The 22428-nt window shown below is 32.1% G+C and overlaps 1 protein-coding gene across 1 annotated transcript; it reads right to left on the minus strand.

Moving 5' to 3' along the window:
• Nucleotides 1-561: 561 nt before the first annotated feature.
• On the minus strand, nt 562-22192 carry LOTGIDRAFT_160411 (hypothetical protein; the record flags this gene model as incomplete). The annotated part of the gene is made up of 28 exons (XM_009055560.1): nt 562-1774; nt 2166-2281; nt 3000-3200; nt 3746-3828; nt 4502-4616; nt 5080-5220; nt 5813-5974; nt 6483-6581; nt 7729-7854; nt 9211-9359; nt 9832-10033; nt 10304-10504; nt 10868-11122; nt 11790-11850; nt 12209-12306; nt 12372-12512; nt 12843-12921; nt 13290-13392; nt 13907-13988; nt 14305-14476; nt 14862-15005; nt 15494-15602; nt 16188-16349; nt 17479-17595; nt 17992-18129; nt 19301-19561; nt 19992-20111; nt 22183-22192. The coding sequence occupies 28 exons, from the start codon at nt 22190-22192 to the stop codon at nt 562-564; spliced, it is 4860 nt and encodes a 1619-aa protein (XP_009053808.1).
• Nucleotides 22193-22428: the final 236 nt, after the last annotated feature.

Raw genomic sequence — 22428 nt, forward strand, 5'->3', positions numbered from 1 at the left:
AGTGATGGCACCAGCCTTCCCAAACTGGGGGCTCAAATAGGGTCAGACTGATTCAATATTTGGGGTGGTGTTGGGGGAGTAACTGTCGAAGCTACGGTCAAAATCTCTGTGGAGGTTATAGTCGCAAACCTCTGAGCGTTGGAGAGGGGTCTCCCACAAAATTGTCGAAAAATTGATCTTTGGTGCATTCAGACATTATGGGGTAAAAACGTATAAAAATCATATTTTCAAATTTGTTAAAAAATAAAGTGGGGTACAATCATTATTATTATAAATGAACCCCCTGAACCCAAACTGGCGCCGACACAGTGCTCATCCAACGTAATGCTACATCAGAAAACCTGGAAGGACGACAGGATAGACGGACATATGTGTGACATACAGACAGGTGACGACGACAATATACTCTAATTCCATAATCAAATTAACAGCTCAAAATAAATTTCAATCATAGAAAGATTTCGTCAACAGTTCCTGTTCCCAATATTAAGGATCTTACACATTTCAATTTTGGCTTGTTAAAAAATATGATCCAGCTCAAAGGGGAAAGGAATTAATATTTCATTTTGGACCCACAGTGCCTTGTATTTCTTCTTTGTCTTTATCTTCAGCGTCATCTCTTGAATCTGATTTCTCTTCTTCAGTATTGTCATCTTTGGTCTCATTCACAAAATGAATCTGATCATCTCCAACATCACGAGAAGCTTCACTAGTTAAAGTGGGAAGATCAGGGGGAAGATCATTTTCAACACCTACAACAACTTCGTTGCTATCTTCAATAGCTTGGTCATTAGCTGAGGGTGCCTCATCATTCTTCGTGTCTGGTTCTATGTTCTGTAAAATAAAAGAACCTGCTTCTGCCTCCATTGCTGTTTTTCTGGTTCTGTGGCTCGAGTGAGAATCAGCTGAATTCAGGTTGTTCATTAGAGCATTGGCATACTTGACCATAGAAGCATCATCTAAGATAGAAGAACAGGAAGTTCGGGATTGTGTGTGGGGTTTACCATCATCATCTTCTGCTGCTAAATTAATATGGACCTCATCATGCATTTCATCTTCAGTATCATCTGGTTCACTATCAACAGTTGAATCAGTTGAGGAGCAGGATATCACATCATCTCTGTCTGTATCACTGAAAAAACGGCTCAACTTTCTACCACCAACCCTCCATGAGTTATAATAGTCTTCACTAGGGTCATAGTTTCCTTTAGCCCGTGTTAGATTATTTTTTGTGATATAATTAGAATTTGTGTCAGCCATTTCATTGTCTTCAACACTACTTGAGTTATTATTGGGATGATCATATTCGCGCATGGAATCAGAATCGGAATTAGCAGGATCCATATCTAAAGTTCGCAATCTCTGAAACAAGAGCTGGGAGCTCTGAGAGTTACTGTCAAATTTGAGTAAACCTCTTCCATGATAAGGCTTAAGATGTTGAGGACTCTCGTTTTCTGTCAGATTAGAGGTATTTTTATCCAACTCATGATCAGCTTTAGTTAAGTCTGGAGTATGTTTGAAAGACGAAGAATCAGCCTCGAAATCCTCTTGAGGTATTGTGGGTAATATGTGGGAAACATCAGATCCACGTCTGCTTGCCAAGCGGCTTGGTACTATATCAGTTGGGAGAAGTCTATTTCCTGGAATATCACTGAACGATGTTCTCCCATGTTCTGGAGAATTGAAAGCATTATCTGAACCAGTAGAGATAAGTCGCTCACGATTATGGGTTTCTATACAAGCTGGTGTAGACATCCTCTTTCCTAGTGGAACACTAAAATAGATCAAATATATTGAATCATTGTTACTCAAAACCAAAATTAATCTTAACTAGAACTGTCAAAAGAAACCTGGTATAAATTTTAAGACACCAGTGATGCTTGGTTAACAAGCTGTCTAAATTTTTAGCTCGACTAGTACCTCAGATAAAACTCAATTTTAGTTTTCAACTGAACCCATAGCATTTTCCAGAATGAGAATCCTGTCTTTAATTAAAATAATCAAATATAAAAGTTGCTTGGTGTAATACCAACGCGGTCATTTCAATTGTTTTTTTCCCCAAAGTATAGATTATAGATGAACATAAAGTAAGATTTTTATTCTTACAAATGCTACGAGTGGTATAAGCTAGCTAGCTCAGGAGATAATAAAACAAATTGTTATACCTCTGGTTTTTATTGGAAGCATTGCTTGTTATACTTTGTCTTCTTCCAAAAATATCAACTTGTGATGGTTTTCTAGCACCAGAAAACTGGGCTACACTATGTCTTTGGGACAATGCCTATAGTAAAAAAATTGGTTTTTTTATTTGATTGACATTTTAATGGTTTAATTTGACACAATGATTTGATGTCAGTCAAAAAATACTTATGACATTAATCAAAAAATACTTATGACGTTAGTAAAAAATACTTATGACGTTAGTAAAAAATACTTATGACGTTAGTAAAAAATACTTATGACGTTAGTAAAAAATACTTATGACGTTAGTAAAAAATACTTATGACGTTAGTAAAAAAAAACTTAAGACGTTTGTCAAAAAATACTTATGATGTAAGTAAAAAATTACTTATGACATTTTATGACGTCAGTCAAAAATTACTTAGGACATTTTATGACATTAGTCAAAATATACTTGACATTAGGTGATAATTTGTCTTGCCTTCATTAAGTTTTGAACCTACAGCACCTATCTACCTCTTAAGAATTTTTTTGAACATTACAAAAGCAAATCAAGAAACCTTAATTCTGAACCCATTTTCATCAATAACTAAGTTTCAAAATAAAAATTTTAAAGTATTAGTTTGTAATATAAAGGACATATTAATGAAAAATTTTCCTGTAATACCATAAAAACTCCCTTAAAGACTGTTGTGACATATCATAGTAGATTCATTCTAAAAATTGTAGACAAACCACGCATACAAATTATATTTCAAAAGTGTTACAAATATCACAAAACTCTCCTAGAATTATAACCAAATTATTAGAAGTCATACCTTTTTGTTATTGGAAGGATTTAAGCCTCTAACAGCTGATTCACGCCTATGTACTGAGGCATGTCGTAAACATAACTTAGCAGCTAAATAGTGATTATGTTCACTACTAACATCATGGAAAGATTGTCTTCTTTCAGATGGTATACCGGGACCCATTTCACTTGGTATTATTAGAATAACTGGTTTAGCTATTTTATCCGTCTACAAAAGGAAAGACGAAAATCTTTGAGGTCATTTACCTTAGCCAATGTTATACACATAATTTGTAATTAATATTCTTCATAGTGAAAATAATAAGGGATCAAAAAAATGAATGGAGATTTTTACTTTTCTGCACCTAATGGGCTACTGAAGACCAACAACACAATGCAGCAGGCATTGAGGGAATTTTTACCAGAATAGCAGCATTAACTACTCTTTTTTTATGTACAGGGATGAGGGATCTATTGAGGGATCTTTGAATGTGCACAGCACACAGGGTCTCTGGGTATTGTCCAATTGTCCAATTTTCCATGTCAGCCCCCCAGGTGGAAAAATCTGAGAGATCATCTCAACTTTTGCCAGGATTGAATTCTAGAACTTCAGGTAAGCGAGCTTGCAGTTCACTCAGACCTTTTATGCAAATGTGAGTTGATGCAAATGTAAGCTGCAAGTTTCACTGATGCTCTTACACAGGCAAGAAAACCTTCTTCATTATCCCTTAGATGTGAAATATGTTTTTATCCATAAGAGATAAGAAAACTTACATGTAAATTGAGTTTTAACACTGTTAGTGGAATATAACATGGACCAACAAATGGTTCTCTTGTAAATGCATTGTGAGCATAGCCTGTAACACAACATTAGAAATACAATTAACGTCAGCAAAAGGGCGTTATGGTAAAAGGAATCGTAATGATACAAGCATATTTGACATCATCACTTAGTTTTAGTGGAATTGCAGGAACCACAGACTTCTGATTGAAAATTTAAATGATGCAAATTGATGCATTCAGTGTTCCCTAAACAAATAAAAAAAAATTAGAAACTCTCTTTACAAAATACATGCTGTTATGGCAAGATCTGATAAAGAAAGGTAGAGCAGTGTACAATGTGTAAATTAGTGATGCCAGTATTGGAGATGTATCATATACTTTTTTTGGTCTGTGATGTCTTTATTGTAAATAACTTACATCACATGGGACACAAATTTTCACCCCATATGAATAAGCTACTTTTATCAAGTCAAACCCTACAAAATGATTCATGATATTGTAAAAGTTGATAGGAATAAATATAGAGGAATCAATATATTACTTTTCTGAATCAGATTTGGAAAATGAAGAGGATTAATGCCATGCAGTGAACAACAGGGGAATTTGTCAAGACATGGGCAGTAGTTTGATTTCAGAATCTACAGAAATAGATGCTTTTTATATGAGCTAAATCACTGACAGGGGGAACCAAGAGAAATCTGAAGGTCTCATCTGAACTTTGTACACAATGATTAATTGTAAACTTACCATGTATCAATAAAATATCAGCCATGCCAGAATCAATGGTAAATGTGTCATTTTCATCTCCTGATACAAGATAGGAATTCTCTAATCTTAATTTAATCTTCTCTTTTGTCCATCCCTGTAACAAATATTGATGAATAATCTTTAAAAAATTCACAGTAGGCCTATATTGTTACCTATCATTTTTATGAAGTTTGACCAAAACCATCATCCCAGCACCCCGTCGTCATTTTGCGGATTTTAGAGAGCAGCATGATGGGAGGTCCTCTATCTTGAAAATTTTCTAATGTTGAAAGCCAGAGAATACACCTAACACGATTTTAGAATGAAATTAAATTGTTCATTTTTTATGAGGGGGTAATGGTCCAAAAATTAAACATTTATTTGATTTTCAACTGTCGAGAGTCCCTCTTGACCTTAAAGTGGCTTAAAAAATTTGAAGGTATTATCTCAAACTATGCTGGTATTAAACCTTGGACCTTCAGGTTAGCGAGCAGACTCCCTATAATAATAAGAACTGAAAGCCTGTCCTTACACAACAAGGTAAAAACTTAGAAATAAATGAGTTGGAAGCATGTTACCTGATAATCTGGTTGTTCCATTAAAACACTAACAGCTAATCTGGAAGCACAAACTCTCCATAATCTATATTCTAAAGATGGTTCAGTTTCTACAAACTCTTCAAAAGCTTTTTCCATATCTTCAGAGCTTATATGCAGTAACTACAACACAATAATATTTTAATATTGCATGAGAAAAGCAAGTGAGAAAAGTGAATTTTGTGCTTATTTTTCCTGCACCTTATTGAGCATGCTGTTTTTGATATTTTTTATTTTAGGCATATCTCCAGTAAGCTTATACATCGACTGGAGCACATAGCAAGCAAGGGTTTTGTATCATGTCGCAAGGGTTAAGTATCGCATCGCAAGGGTTAAAATATGATCTGTATTGCGATATGAGGTAATGAGATAAAATTTAACACTTTATCTTCAAAGTTTCAATATTCATGACTTTATAACGGTGATATTTGATAATGTAGTTGATATGTGTGGTTAATGTCCACTGTCTTATAAATAGTTACCAACAATTTCAGTCAAATCAGTGAAAAAAACTTGTGATGTCATACGCCAACGGATAAAAAATCTCCACTTTGAGAGGTAACGTCAAGTATTGATACATGACCTCGCGGTACAATACGATACGCGTATTGTGGTCTGTTGTATCATGATACATCAATTCACTGATATATAATGCCAGCACAAATGCAGAGATTGGACGATATTTTCCCAATAACAAAATCATCATTTTGTTTACCTGAACAGCTGTTTCACATTTGACACTGGCCATCCTAGATCTGTGAGTTAAAAATCCCATTTCACCAATAATATTACCAGTTGTAAGAAAATCCATCAGTTTATTTTCAAAAAGAGTAGTTGCACTAGTAGATGATCTAGTACGACTTCTAGTGGTTTCCAACTAAAAAAAAACATAAAATGAAATACCTATAACAAGTATTATTTTTATTAATAAAATTGTTTGTGAAAGCAGTGCATAAGGAAACCACTTTTATTTACGAAAAAAAAAATTGGTTGAGAAAAAAAACAGATTGGTTTAAACATCCATAGTTACTCTCAAATGTTGGAACGCTTCCAATGTTCATATTCAGAGCCAGTTTAGTGTACTTATAGTGATTAGTGTGATTAGTGACATTTCTAGTGACTCGTGTCACTTTTCAGAATGAAATCCTATGTCTGGTTTGCATGCAGTTAAAAAGTTTAAAGGCTGTTATGAACACTCTCCCCTGCATACATTACCAACAATTATTTTGTCATTGGTTAAAAAAAGTGTCAATGCAACAAAAAGCCTGGTTACTTTAAATGCTATGAATATTAACATTTTTTCGTTCATTGACTTCATACTGGTAATGAATAATCATGATATACCATTAAATAGTTAATCATATGGTTGAGTAGAAATAACTTACCCTAACTAAACCAGAAACTATAATATAAATTCCTTGTGATGGATCACCTTCATTTAATATCACATCACCATAATCATAACTAACTAACTGAGCACAATTCTATAAGAGAAAGTAATCAAAATAAGCCCTTCTTTATAAACCTCTATCATAGATTTAGCCAAACCTCTATCATAGATTTAGCCAAATCTCTATTATAGATTTAGCCAAACCTCTATCATAGATTTAGCCAAATCTCTATCATAGATTTAGCCAAATCTCTATTATAGATTTAGCCAAACCTCTATCATAGATTTAGCCAAACCTCTATCATAGATTTAGCCAAATCTCTATCATAGATTTAGCCAAATCTCTATTATAGATTTAGCCAAACCTCTATCATAGATTTAGCCAAACCTCTATCATAGATTTAACCAAATCTCTATCATAGATTTAGCTAAACCTCTATCATAGATTTAGCCAAATCTCTATCATAGATTTAGCCAAACCTCTATCATAGATTTAGCCAAACCTCTATCATAGATTTAACCAAATCTCTATCATAGATTTAGCTAAACCTCTATCATAGATTTAGCCAAATCTCTATCATAGATTTAGCCAAATCTCTATTATGGATTTAGCCAAATCTCTATTATAGATTTAGCTAAACCTCTATCATAGATTTAGCCAAATCTCTATTATGGATTTAGCCAAATCTCTATTATAGATTTAGCTAAACCTCTATCATAGATTTAGCCAAATCTCTATTATGGATTTAGCCAAATCTCTATTATAGATTTAGCTAAACCTCTATCATAGATTTAGCCAAATCTCTATTATGGATTTAGCCAAATCTCTATCATAGATTTAGCTAAACCTCTATCATAGATTTAGCCAAATCTCTATTATGGATTTAGCCAAATCTCTATTATAGATTTAGCTAAACCTCTATCATAGATTTAGCCAAACCTCTATCATAGATTTAGCCAAATCTCTATTATAGATTTAGCTAAACCTCTATCATAGATTTAGCCAAATCTCTATTATGGATTGAGCCAAATCTCTATTATAGATTTAGCTAAACCTCTATCATAGATTTAGCCAAATCTCTATCATAGATTTGGCCAAATCTCTATCATAGGTTTAGCCAAATCTCTATTATAGATTTAGCTAAACCTCTATCATAGATTTAGCCAAATCTCTATTATGGACGTACATAAACATGCTATTGCTAAATCATGGATTATAGTAAGTAGTAAGAAACCCCTACCTTAAAATAATCAATAAGTTTTTCATCATTTTGCAACCAGGTAACATTATTGAGTAATTTTTCTGGTGGTGGTAAAGGCATACTGGGTGGTGCTGTTAATAATTTCTTCATCTGTACCTCAACCATCTGAAATAACCACAAAATTAATATCCCTTGTGCTGATTCATCGGTATAATATCAGCTGGATTTGTAATTTTGTAATAACTTATATCACAAAAAGCTATTTTTCTTAACTTTATCATGTAAATAGTTTTCAGAAGTACTAGAAATGTATGGAAATCACATAAATCCTTTAAAAATACTTCAAACTAGGAATTTTACTCACTATTTCTATATACAGTGGTGTAACCTATTTTCGTGGATATAAGGATTCAACACCGAATTTCGTCAAAATTTAAAAAACAAAAAATTTTTTTTTATGTCTTAGATGTTTCCTCAGATATTCTACAAAATAATTAGAATTAGTTTATTTCGATTTTCTTTATGAATCCTTCACTATGACCCATATTTCATGAGCAACCAACTCGGGAACGGCGGCAGAATGCGTCACCTATTTTCGTGTACAATGTTTGATCTCTAAATAAGTCTAGAAAAACACGTTGTATGGATACCGGATGGTATAATTAACTTCTCTTAGTATTTATCTTTAATATCAATTCATTATAACTAGTGACAATTCCTTCAAAGAACCACGATTTAAAAAAAAAATAGTGACTGACAAAATAAGATACATAGCGTGATTTATTGCTAAAAGTCACTGAAACAACATAAGAATATGGTCCACTTTGTGTTCCATAGAAATTTTCTGTTGACACTGATTCCGCTAGTTGATCACGTGAATTCATTCGTTGGACTACATTCTAGCAGACGACACTTGGAATTCCGATTACCGATAGGGATTATAAGGAAATTCGACCGATAAAAAATGGTGATGTTTGGTAATAACTGAAATCCGCCATTTTGTATTTGTCAAAGTATACATTAATACATTTTACCTTGCTTGAAACTACTGGATTCATTATACTAGCTGATATTGTAGAGAAAACCCATGTTTATCAAAACAAACTAATGTGGAGGTGGCGCAAGGTCGCTCATGTAAATTAATCCTTTCCGGAAATCCACGAATAATAGGTTTCCACGAAATTAGGTTACTAGACTGTATATCTTTTCTATATATCACAGAGTATCTTAAATTGACGAGCCGTCATTTTAACATTCAATCGCAGATAATTCTGGACAAACCAGAATTTGAAGGCTCACTGTTACTGATTATCTCAACTTAAAAATTCCAGTTTCTGATTGGTAAAAAAAATGGCCTTACTGTCCCTTTGAAGGACTCCTTTTTTGGAGGTCAAAAATTTACTTTGCTCAAATTCGGGAAAAAAATTCACCAAAATCTAGAGAAATGTGCCCTTTAATGTATCTGAAAGTTTTAACTAAAAAAAAACGGCTGTTAATCTTTTAACGCCAAAACTTTCTGACCTTTCTTAATTTTTCTCTCTCTGTTTCAACCAGTACACCATCTTCATGTAGTTCATTAATACCATCTCTTAAATTATTTAATACACTTCTAATGGCTTGTCTTGTTTTTACTGATAATGCTATATCAGGGTGGTTTTTCTGTAGCAGGCCTAAAATAAAATAGAAGGTTAAAATAGGACAATTGGTGTGAAACCGATGGAATAAAAAGATTAAATGGCTCAGTGAGTGAAACACTTAAACACAATTAAACATGTAGCAAGGAGCTGTGTAGACCGGAACATCTGCCGCTTGATAGCTATTTTGAAAGTTGTCGGCTGGTGTAGGGACAGAAAAACTAGACCCTGTTTTGTGGGGATTTTGTGGGGTATTATGATAAAAAATACGCATCTTTGGAGGTGTGGAAAATCCCCAAAACAGGACCTAGTTTTTCTGACTCTACTGCAGCCAATAACTGTCAAAATACCTAACAAAGGATGGAATAGACGCAGATGTTTTAGACTAGGTGCTGTAGTGGATCACCTGTACACTAGTTTGGAGGAGGATGATTCAATACCAAATAAGACAGAGATAGCAGGGAAGTAAAACTCCATTTTTCATTCATGTTTCTGAAAGCAGGCTTACCTAAACATCGAATAACATCTAATTTGGAGGCATCACAATGATGTTTGAGCTGTTTAGCAATATCTCTATTATCTACCATATGATCTATTAGTTTTCTCACTTCTTCTTCACCAGAAACAAAACCTCTTCCTAAATCATACCCATTACTTAGATGTAAACTAATTCTGGTTTTAACCAATAATAGAATTGTTGGTAATAGAGGCTAAAAAAGGTAATTTACAAAAAAATCTACAGACAAAATTCTTAAATATTATGATTCAGTCAAAAATATTCTTAACAATTTTTTCAACAGTAAAATAAAAAAATCATTTTTTATGCTCATAACATATAACTTTAATTGTACCATTCTGAAATCACGGTTTATGGTTTATGGTGCTGAAAGCTGATGGTTGTCTAAAGGGTACCAGGGGTGTCTAAATTTAGAAAAAGGATAACTTAGTGTTTAAAATATTGGGAACCAGGGCGAGATTACCTCAATCAATCGTAACAGCCTGATAGATCTAATTGATATCATAACTACCAAAACATTTCTATAAACTGTGTTTGGACTGTTGTCAATATTATATGGTTCTAGAGTAAACTGTAATACTGCATCAACTATTCCGTGTAAGACCACTAATAAACCTAATATCTGCCACACTACTGTGAAGAAAAAACGTCGCTGACATATCAACTGAAAAAAAAATCATAAAAAAAAGTGGAGAAAACTGACATATCAACTGAACAGAAATACATATAAAAAGTCTTTAAAAAAATGACACTTATCTAAATCTGACACACTTATGGCAGACATTAAACTAAACATATTTTTATGAAAATCTGACACATTTATGTCAAACATTTACCTAAAAATAATTTATGAAAATCTGACACACTTATGAAAATAAAAATAGCTTCAAACAAGAAAGGGTTTCTGCTTCATGTAACATAAGGAATCAACCAATGTGTGGATATCTGTACAACCACTCTTAAGCTGATTTTTGTTTATTTTTGTGAAAATACAGCTAAAGCTCAATAAATTATCATCATAACTCACCTTTATTATCACTTCCATAAGATAAATTATAACAAAAACCACATTAAATGCTCCCATAATATGACGATAGTTCAGCCAATCTATATCATATAAAGCTACTATAGATAAAGAAGAGCTGATGGTATCTAAGACTATTATACAATATATAAAGATATGAAAGGCTTTGGTATTTGTGATGTGGTATAAAGCTTTGAGGTACTTGTAATTATAAACTTTAACAGGTACAAATCTTATAACAGACTTCAAATATCTTTTCTGAAATATAACAATTCAAAAATTGAGTATACAAAAATAACAAGAAATTTTTCTAATGCACCTTTTTACAGGGTGTATTTTCAAATATCACAGCATTGGATGTAAGGTTAAATGGTGACAAAATTTATCAAATGAAATTAATAAAATAAAGATTATTTGCTAAACAGAATTAATGGAAAACCCAAATTCACGTTTTAGCAAAACCCCATATATTTTTTAACACTGGGAGAAAAAATTTATCTACAATGAAGCTGAAACACATGTTCTTTTTAAAGAAGTGTTCAAAATTTTAATGACAGATCGAAAAAGAAATGATTCAGAATGGATTTATAAGAATGCATTATAAATATAATCCACACCAAAACAAATTTCTTATTCTTGTAACAATAAATTTCACTATTCTTTTCAGGGCTTATTTTTATAGATTATGTTCATGCTATTAGTTTTATGTTAAAGGGAGATAATTTTCATAGCAAAACATTCATGATCTTAAAGTAAATAAATTTGTACCGAATTGAGATGAAGATTCAAGTAATAACTACATAAAGGAATCAAATAATGCCCAAAGAATCATTAGCAGTATTACAATCAGAAAGATAATCCAAATTCGCTGCTGGTAGATTGTGTCAAGGGAGGTAACTTGACCAAAACAAAAAAAAAGCCTTACAATTTTGAGCAAATATTCTGGTACTTCCCATAACTTCTTAATTTCATCAACTTCAATAAACCTGAAAAACAATAAAACAGTTACATTTACTGATTAAAATTCAATAATTTAATTAAACAGTTAGAAAACAAGTATCATGCAATATGGTACTGAAAGTTGTAAACATTTTTGATTGGTTCTTATAGTTTATTGTGGGTAAGGGAGCCTATATGGAAGAGATTACTACTTGTTAATGGGTACAGTGGAGAGATGTAACTTTAACATTGGTTATAAAATTTGTTCATCGATAATCGAAATTATACATGAATTTCCCATCCATAAGACCATAAGAAACTCCAATTTTATATAGAATAGAAATCAGAATTTGATTTGTTGTAAAACTACTGAGATTAAAATATCTTATTTTTTTATGTACTTACTTTCCTTTTTTATCAGCAGCAACTTCTGTACATTCTTGTAATTTTCTCACTGCCTCTCTAGATAACATACCCTGTACAAACTGTCTCCAATAACTTAACTGAAATTACCAATATCATCTTTTGCAATAAACTTTCTGAGAATGTAATAGTAAAATTTTCCTACCTTTTCAGCTTTGAGAAACCTAAGAATAGCTTCATTTGTCATCTCTCGTAGTTCTTTACGAGTCGGTTGAGATGGAAGACAAGCATCACAATCTGGACAAATAGCATTAGGTCTGATATCCATAGAGTCTTCTAACACAATCTATAATAATATACAAAAAATGCAATTATACATCTATTCTTGAGACACCTTGTTCAAGCAAGCAGACCACACAGTTAACCCCTGAGTGATTGTAGGCCAAAATGGTTACACTGAAATCTTTTTTCATGCATTAGCTTAAAGAAGCACATTCCTTGGGACATTTTACATCCGTATTTCCATGCATCTTATAATCTCATTTTTTATATAATGCATGGGCTTTTTTTTTTGACAACTTAGTGGAGTTACACACCAAAAAAATCTCTCTCCATCAATAAGTTGGTAGTAATATAAAAAAAACTTCCTGTCATTTCAGAGCTAGATAAGACTTACATCTTCATCAGTAATTCTATAAGGATCAATGATCTGACATGATTTCTCTACCATATCCCAATCAGCATCGGCTAAAAATCTACAAGAATAATACATACATGTGTACTAGTTTCATGCATTTCATTTTTCTAAAATTAACTTCATCTTAAACTCTTCTGCTATAAGAATTTAATATCAATACTTCATCATTCAATTAAGAAGTTAGCAATCACTGAGGCTTTAAACTTACATTTTTTTGTTCAAATATAGGAGTATGCAACTTGATTCTTAAAAATAGTCAAAATTGTATTGTTAAATTTTTTTACTTAATTTGACCTAGACATAAATTGAAAACCTTGAAGCCTTTTTGGTATTAAAGAAAACTGTATGTATATAAAATTTCATACAAACTTTCTGTTAAATATAACAATACATATTTTTTTTTTCCAAACTTTTTCATTAGCTTACCTATCCGTTTTCAACATATTAAATGTCTTTTGTCTGAGTTCCTCTAAATATCTTAAAGCACTAGCCATTGCCATACGTTTCGCAGGTGAAACATCATTCATGCCTTTATAAAAGAATAAATTAAATACATTAAGCTTATAAATTGATGAAACTTTCAATCTCATACCTAGCTTCTGATGGTCATTGTGAAGTTATAGGTCAACATGTGACCTCAAAATCTTGCTAAAATTTTCACTTGAATGCAAGGTAAAATGAACTATTCAGAAATACTGTCAATTTTTAAGTACAAAAAATGCAGTGGGAGATAAACAGCATGTCAGCTAATGAAGACGGGCAATGCCATGCAGGGTGCAACGAGGGAAATTTTGCCAGGACAGCAGCATAAGCCTGCTATTTTTTGATTTCCAACTGTCTCTCCGAATAACTAGATGCTTTTTCCATGTTCTTAGTAAACGGACAGAAATGATATAAACACATGAAAATTTGTCACAGAAAAATAACAGCATAATGTACTTCAGCAGGAATATAGCAATGATGATTCTCTAGTTGAAAGCAGACTTTGCCCAAGGACATGTAAATATATAGTTTATATTTTCAGAAATATGAAAAGATCTTACCTAATATCTTAAGAACATGAGGAACTGTTGTAGCATTAATAAGTAAAGTTAAAAACACTATACCAGACACATGGATTAAAACCTGAAAATAAACCAGCAGTAGTCAGAACTATTCTACTTTCATGACAATTTTATGTCATTTCAGGATAATCTTTCAGAGTAAATCAATGTTAAAATACATTACATATGATGTTTTACCACTTCGTAATATTATTAACTTGCCAAATTCTAACATGACATCTGAGCTTGAATTGTATGCATTAATTTGTAGGAAATTGGTTGAGATATAAGGATATAAAGCAGTATCATTATTCAGGGAAAAATGAACTTACATCATTTCTCATCAATTGATCTTCATTTAAGGATTATGTCCTGATGAGTAGAAAGAAAAATCTAACCTTCAACCTAACATTTTCTAAATCGAGTAGTTCTTGTTCCCAGACTAACAGACCTAGTGCCAGACCAACAGCACCACGTAAACCACCCCAGGTCATTATAATACCTTCTTGCCATGTCATACCATATCCAATTCTACGTAATATTGGACTGAACAAGGCTATCACTAGTCCTCTACAATAGAAACATTGTGTTTTTCAAGAACTTCAAGACAAATAAAAGTCAGAAGTGCTTGGGTGTTGCACATTTTGACAGGCATCTGTAGGCAACTAGATTTTTCATCTTGGAAACCGAAAGTAACCGAAAAATGGCTTATGGCAGTTGCTTAGGTTCTATTTTCTGGCAAAAATTAGCTCAGTAGAAGGCGGTGATCCAAACTCTCAATATGTGTGCATTGCTTTGTTGACTGCAAAAGTTTCTGATGAATCTGGGTGAGATTCTTTGAAACATAGGTAAAAAAATTTCAGTAATCACCAAATCATTATATCTGATCTTGAATATTCAAAATAAAAGGTAAAAAAAAAAATTAAGAGTTGTTCATATAAAATCTTATATTTACCTGATAACTTGAAGACCAAAATATAAGGCAAACATATAAAACCAATCTATACCATGAATTCTAAAGATAGCTTTCTCTGATATGACTACACCAACTAATATAAAGATCAGTGTATTGGCTAGATACGCCAATGTTTCCCAAAACCTAGAAAAGAAAAGGGTAAAAGAGAAATCTTATTTTAAGTCCAGCTACTTGTTCTTTACAGCGCTTAAAATAAGGTTCTTATGTTTAACAAGCAATCTTAGTAATTGATGTCACTTAATGCTAAAATCATTTTTAATTCAGTCTTTGTGATATATTCCCAAAAAAATTTCTTAGTATGTTAACATCTTTCAGACAATTTGATTCAAATGCAAATTTTGTTGGGCGTTTTTTCTGTGGATGACTCCACTTGGCATCAATGATCTGGTTTTCTTTTCTAATTCTTTTCATATTCAACCAATAAAATGCTCCGTTTAACAAAAGATGTTCTATGTTATATTCAAGAAATTCACTGTTGAACATTGACTTCCACAGAAATTCCACAGAACACAATTCAAATACAGAATGTTGTCAGATCTTGTCAGAAGAAACAAAACATTCAGATCTGCATTTTAAGATGATAGTGAAAGAGAAATAGTTAGAGGTAATACCTGTGTAAGAAGGCCTCAACTTCAGGACTGATACTAGTTTTTTTACCACTCATAACCACACCTAATACTACTACAGCTAATACCCCTGATACACCTAAAAACTGTTCTCCTACAATATATAAAGTAATCAGTTAGCAATTAACAAAGTTGCATCACAAAATTAATTCACATTATCCAGTATTTAAACAAGTGGTTGCCTAGCAAGATACACCCACTTTCCTGATACATTTTCAGTATATCAAGGGCAGTCACCTATCTGTGTCAAATCATACCAAAAATCTAATTTGTTGTTGATTTAAGCAAACACACATTATTTAATAAAATTCTGACATAAACTGTCACCTCTATGGCTTTAACAATCCAACAAATTTTGATGCGTTACTAAGTCAAGGGCAATAACTCAAATTCTGTTGATCGAAAAATCGTCAAATTCAATCTTTATCATTATAATGTGGGCGTATCAAAATGTTCAGAAATCACCAACTTAAATTACTCCAATAGTTGCCCCACTGTCAAATTCTGGTATCAAAGAATAAATGACCATATTTCACATTCAAGTAGAGCACTTTGCCAAAATGTTGCATGATATTATGAAATTAATCTTTTTCATTTTTGATAATTCTTATAACAGCACTGAATTATATGTTTTGACTTCATTAATAACTGAAAAGTAAAAATTTAGATATCAACTTACCTATATAATAAGTCAGATAAGTTGAAGCTAAAGTAATAGTAATTTCAGATAAACAATCATTAAATATTCTAGATAACCAAAATAATGTTATCTTAGCCATGACTAAACCAAATGCTGGACCTCCAACAGCTACTCGTAGAAATGTTAACACCATGTCAGAACCTAAATAGATAAACAAAAAATTATCAAAACTTAATGTTACTTTTAATTCTTACTAACACTTGATTGATAGAACTTTCTTTCACTTACTTGTATAACTTGCATAACACCAAACTTTTGTTCCCTTTTTTAGCTTTTATTTTTAATATAGCCACTTAAGGTCTAAAGGCTGGCCTCTCAATAACCTTTTGACCTAGTCTGATAACCTCTGCATAAACCAATCAAATTCCTTCCCTGTTTCACAAAATGCCAGCACTGGCGAGGGCAGAAATTTGATTGGTCAAAAGCAGAGGTCATCAGGTTAGGTCAAAAGATTTTGTGTTAAATGTTCAAGAGGTCCATCTTTAGACCTTAACTGAAGTGGCTTTCTTAATAACAAAAGCTAATACAAACGGAATGCCAGTTTGATAAATTTACAGTTTGAGAAAGTGAAGAATTAGAAGATTAGCAATTTACTAAGTGGTGAATCAAGAATCTTATTTAGAGACAACATCTTCATTTGCAATCGAATCAAATTTCTATCCTGAATTTAATCTTGAAGTTCTATCCTGAATTTAATCTTGAAGTTCTATCCTGAATTTAATCTTGAAGTTCTATCCTGAATTCAATCTGGAAGTTCTATCCTGAATTTAATCTTGAAGTTCCATCCTTAATATAATCTGGAAGTTCTATCCTGAATTTAATCTTGAAGTTCTATCCTGAATTTTATCTTGAAGTTCTATCTTAATTTAATCTTGAAGTTCTATCCTGAATTTAATCTTGAAGTTCTATCTTAATTAAATCTTGAAGTTCTATCTTAATTTAATCTTGAAGTTCTATCCTGAATTTAATCTTGAAGTTCTATCCTGAATTTAATCTTGAAGTTTTATCCTGAATTTAATCTTGAAGTTCTATCCTGAATATAATCTGGAAGTTCCATCCTGAATTTAATCTGGAAGTTCTATCCTGAATTTAATCTTGAAGTTCTATCCAGAATTCAATCTTGAAGTTCTATCCTGAATTTAATCTTGAAGTTCTATCCTGAATTTAATCTTGAAGTTCTATCTTAATTTAATCTTGAAGTTCTATCCTGAATTTAATCTTGAAGTTCCTATATATATATATATAATGAGTAAATGATAAAACTATTAACCTGTAAGCCCTACTTCTGATGTACATAATGTAAGAAATATATTAAAGAAAACTATAGCAGCACCATCATTTAATAAAGATTCTCCTTCTATTACCATTGATAACTGTTTAGAAGCACCTGTAATCAAAATCAATCTAGATTATTTATTGTACTTTATTGATGGAGCTTATTTTCAGCATACATGTACTACCGACCACTACCGTACATCTTAAAAATTGCTGAAAATGTATCATATTGCTGATTGTTGAAAAGATTTGTTAGGACAATTTATCTAAATTACTAAATCAACTGTCTCCATCTTAAAGCATTAAAAGTAAATTTTACTGAGTATTTTGAAGCTTCAAAAACATGTATCTAACAATAGCAAATTAAGGCATTCACTGTTCTTTTTTTTTTCTTTTTTTTTTGTCAAATGACGGTGTACATCAATACCAATGATGTAAAAAAAATAATAAATGGTCATAAGGAGATCAAGAGCTTTGGAATCAGTAATATAAAGTTTTCCACTCTTACCAACTTCTCTGAGAATGGCTACAACCGCTACTGGATCAGTGGCACTGAGTATAGAACCAAACATCATGCCTATTGTCCAACTCCATTCATAGGTAAATAAATATCTAGACATTATACAGACTAAAAATGATGATAGAGCTGCAAGAGAAGACATGATCAATCATAATTAATTAGGGGACCAAAAACTGTCAAAGGCAAATTGCTTATTCAAATTAAGTGTTTATTATCCAGAGAATTGTTTTTTTTAGGGGGTTCCATTTTTTATTAACTTTCATTTTTAACATAGCCACATCAGTTAGGGGTCTAAAGACAGACCTTTTGAACATTCATCACAAAAACCTTTTGACCTAACCCCTGTTTTAACAAATCAAATTTAAATAGGTCGCTTCCAAACATCAGATAAAAAGGTGTGTTCTTATTTTCAAATTCAGTGGACTGATAAAACTAGTCTTAAGCTTCTGGGAATACACCTTTGGTTCACGACCTCACGTCACAAAACCCAGCACTGGAGGGAAGATATTTGATTGGTTAAAGCATAATCAGATCATCCGAGGTATTGATCAATTGTCATAGTTATCATGCATGGCTTTTTCCTAATGATTAGTCAAAAACAATTTCAAAAATTGAAAATCAAAGGCCTACTATGCATCACTGGTAGATCAAGATGCAATTATGATCAAGTTGATTCAAGACATAAACACATGTACATAGATCATTGATTTTTAGCTAAATTAAATATCAATTGAAATCATACTAATCCAAAATTTTATACCAAAAAAAAAAAAAAGTAGAAAGAACATGAAGGCTAATACAGCCTTCGGGTCAAGATACTTCTCCTGGGAAATTAGAATTAATTCATTGTGAAATAAGTCTAGACAATATCATTTCAATTGATACACCTTCCAACCAACAAAGTCAATATAACAAATTGATACATGGAAATGAATACTGATTTCTCTGTTTATACAAAAAATCACAATAGATTAATAAATAAGCTAAAAAAAAAAACATCATCAGCTATGTGTATTCTCCAAAAGGCTCCACATATATATCTTAGAATAGCAATAGATGCTCTGGATTCTTACTTAACTGGTGAATTGAACTCAAATTCAATAAATTTTTTTGGACTTTGGCTCTGAGGGAGGGCTTTGATTGCCCTGTTAAGCAAGGTATTCAACAGTTAGAAGTACCTTGACATTGTGAGATGACCTCACACCTTTCACAGTGGCGCATAATTTCAATAAACATTAAGAAAACAAATTTACAACAACTCAGCTTATGCCTTAAAACAATATATAAACCTACTTACCTAAACCAGGTACAGCTAGTAATAAAACTTGAAAAAAAGTTCTTTTAAATGTGTGGACTTCCATGGCAAAAGCAGACTCAAATATGAGCACTGGTAGAAAGGTATGGAGAATAATATGGGGATCTGTTTCAACAATGTTGGCATATTCATGAACTGATGGTACATTTTTAGATATTAAACCAAACAATACACCTAACAACAATAACAAAACTGTGTAAGGTAGTTTAACTGGTATACTTTCCACAACCTGCCGTACAAGAGCTGAAAAATTCAAAAAAAAAATAGCCTAAAACAAAATGCTTTCCTCCTCAATTCCATGGTTGGCTTCAGACCTTTGTTTTAAATTCAAGCCGTTTGATATATAATAACATTCTCAGGGAGAGAAAACAGTAATCGTAGCCTCAAAGTTTACTGTAACTGTCAGTTCCTAAGTAAGACTTAGTTAGACTTTGTGAGCCATGTTATTCTATTTCTAGCCCTGGCTGGTCAAATTCATGATATTGGCTTTTGAAAAAATCGCGATTTTAACAGTGAATAAAGATTAGGGTGGTTGAAAGGAATATTACTTTTTTTTATCATGTTAGACTGAATTAGGCACTAGCTAGCATTGCAACTTCATAAATTTAACTTCAGATTCAACTTTTTTTCTTCTGTTGAGTTCAATTTCTTGACTAAGCGAAAACTGACTTACCTCCCAATGCACAACTACAAAATATAAAAAGCACCACAGCAGCCACGGGACCTTTATCGTGCTCATAATGTACACCTCCGTCGTCTCTATGATTGTCTTCAGTCATGTTTAGTTGCCATTCTAGAATAAGAAAAGAATGAGATTAGGAATAAGAATGTTCTGATGGTGGATAGCAGACGAAATACAACACGTTTGGCAACGTCACATTAACAGGAACACTTTTTGATGACGTCATTATTAATAAGCATAAGACGATGACGTAGAAAAATATTTAGACTTTAAACCATTTGAACCTCAAATTGGGTTTTGATGTAGAAAGCTGACTAATAAAATTATATATATTAATTTAAAAGAATCAGAAAGATGATTCCCACAAAACATTTGAATTTCTGTTCATCTTTGTGTAGATTCTGTTCTGTTTTTAATAACAGATTTTTCACGCTATTGATTGGATGAAAGACCAAATAAAGTCATTTGATTGGTTAGCTTTTGTTTCTGTCTTTGAGCCAAAAAATCAAATTGCGAAAATTCCCAATAATTCGACCTTTGGCTAATAAAGTACAAAAAAGTTCAACATCAGGATTTTTCCCGAATTTATGTCTAATAAAAGCGCTTAGTGTATGCACGTCAATGATTGGTCGAGAGCTCGAATATTGGCATTTGATTGGCTGACAATATTGTCAATGCCTCCGGACAATTAAGAGCAATGTTCTATAAAATGAAGATTGTCTGTTTAAATGCCAAGGCTATGTCAATGATACATACAGATAACATGTCATTAACACATGCTACATGCTGAACGATCTTAGGCCTTAATTGTTAAAATGTCATGTGAAATATGTTCATTATAAAACTTCTAGTACTGTCTTTGTAGGCTACATCGAATTTAAACGATTATTTTTATGAGAATTGGAATATCAGTTTCAAAATTGTACTGTTAGCCTTAGAATGTCTTTGCTTTTCAGTCAAAATTTTTTACTTTTTTGGGTTGAAATTTCTAGGAGAGAAATGTGTTTCTGTTCAACGTTAACTTACAAAAGATTATATTTTTATTAACGCAAAGACATTCTAAGACTAACAATACTATTTCGAGGCTGGTATTCCTATTCTCTTCAACAAATAATGTATTAAATTTTTAAAACTTTTTGCTTTACTCAGACAATAGGTAAATTGATATTTTAGCCAATTCAGAGCCATTCTTAAGCTAGCAATACCGTTTTATAGCTGACATTCAAATTTACTTTAAAAGGACATATGCGCCATTTGTTTTGACCAATCAAACCTTGGGTCCCAGAAACGGGATTTTTTTAGCTAGGCCAATCAGTAATAGTGATCACAACTCACTGTAAAAATTTGAGCCATCCAATCCAAGTGTGTTCAAAATTATCCGCGTTTTAATGTTAATATGACGACTCGTCATTTGATGATACACTGTGATATAAAAGACATTTATAGAAATAGTGAGTAAAATTTGTAGTTTGAAGTCTTTTTGAATTATGCCAATTTCGCACATTAATTTTATTACTGAAGACTATTTACATATGTTCAAGATTAAAATCAACCCCCTCCCCCCAAAAAAACGGTGCATCTGTACCTTTAAATTTCGATTTACAAAGGAATTTTTGAAAACGTTATATAAAAACAATTCTTTGCGTGTATTGAGATTCGTGCAGTTCGTCTCTTGACCACCATTAATGATGTAATGCATTTGATTCATTTTTTTTTTCAAATTACCGATTGACTTATTTAAAATTTTAATCTTCAGAGAATTTGTTGTTTTGGTCAATTTTTAGACTAAGTAAAGAATCACGAGAGAAAAATATTTGTCAAGCAGATAATGAATAGACCTATACTATATAGTCCTTTTCTTTTCAATTGTAGCCTATTTTGAAAAAAAAAATTGTTCCCACCGTTAAATTAATGAAATGTAATTTATTTTGTATATGATATTATTATAGATTAAAGATAAGAACGTGACGATATTTTCTCGCCAAGGATTTGATTTTTGTCCGAAAAAATATTAAATCCGCATATTTGCATAATTGCAGAAAAAAGCTCACAAGGCACTGAAAAAATGCTCTTGTGTAAGAATAAAGTATTGTTTAATACCATGGGAAAATATTTACGTTTTTATAGATAAAACTCTAATTTGATTGCATTCATGGCTTGTCAGCATATGCACTGAACTTACCGGGTGCCATGACTAAAGAATAGAACATGCTTCTAAGCATTTTCAAAATTACTTCGTTTAATGGTTTAATTCATAGTTTAATGGATTTTCTGTACATCGGCGTGGTTTGAACCACAAATCGAGACCGTACGACATAGGACGCAGGGAATACAAATATGTCATACTGGGGCGAAAAGACATATTCCATTAAAAACTTTTTAAAATTTATGTGGGATAGCTCCTTGAAGACTAATTTAATGAAATAAA

This window comes from Lottia gigantea (genome assembly GCF_000327385.1).
Source record: "Lottia gigantea unplaced genomic scaffold LOTGIsca_25, whole genome shotgun sequence".
Classification (NCBI taxonomy): Eukaryota; Metazoa; Mollusca; class Gastropoda; family Lottiidae; genus Lottia; species Lottia gigantea.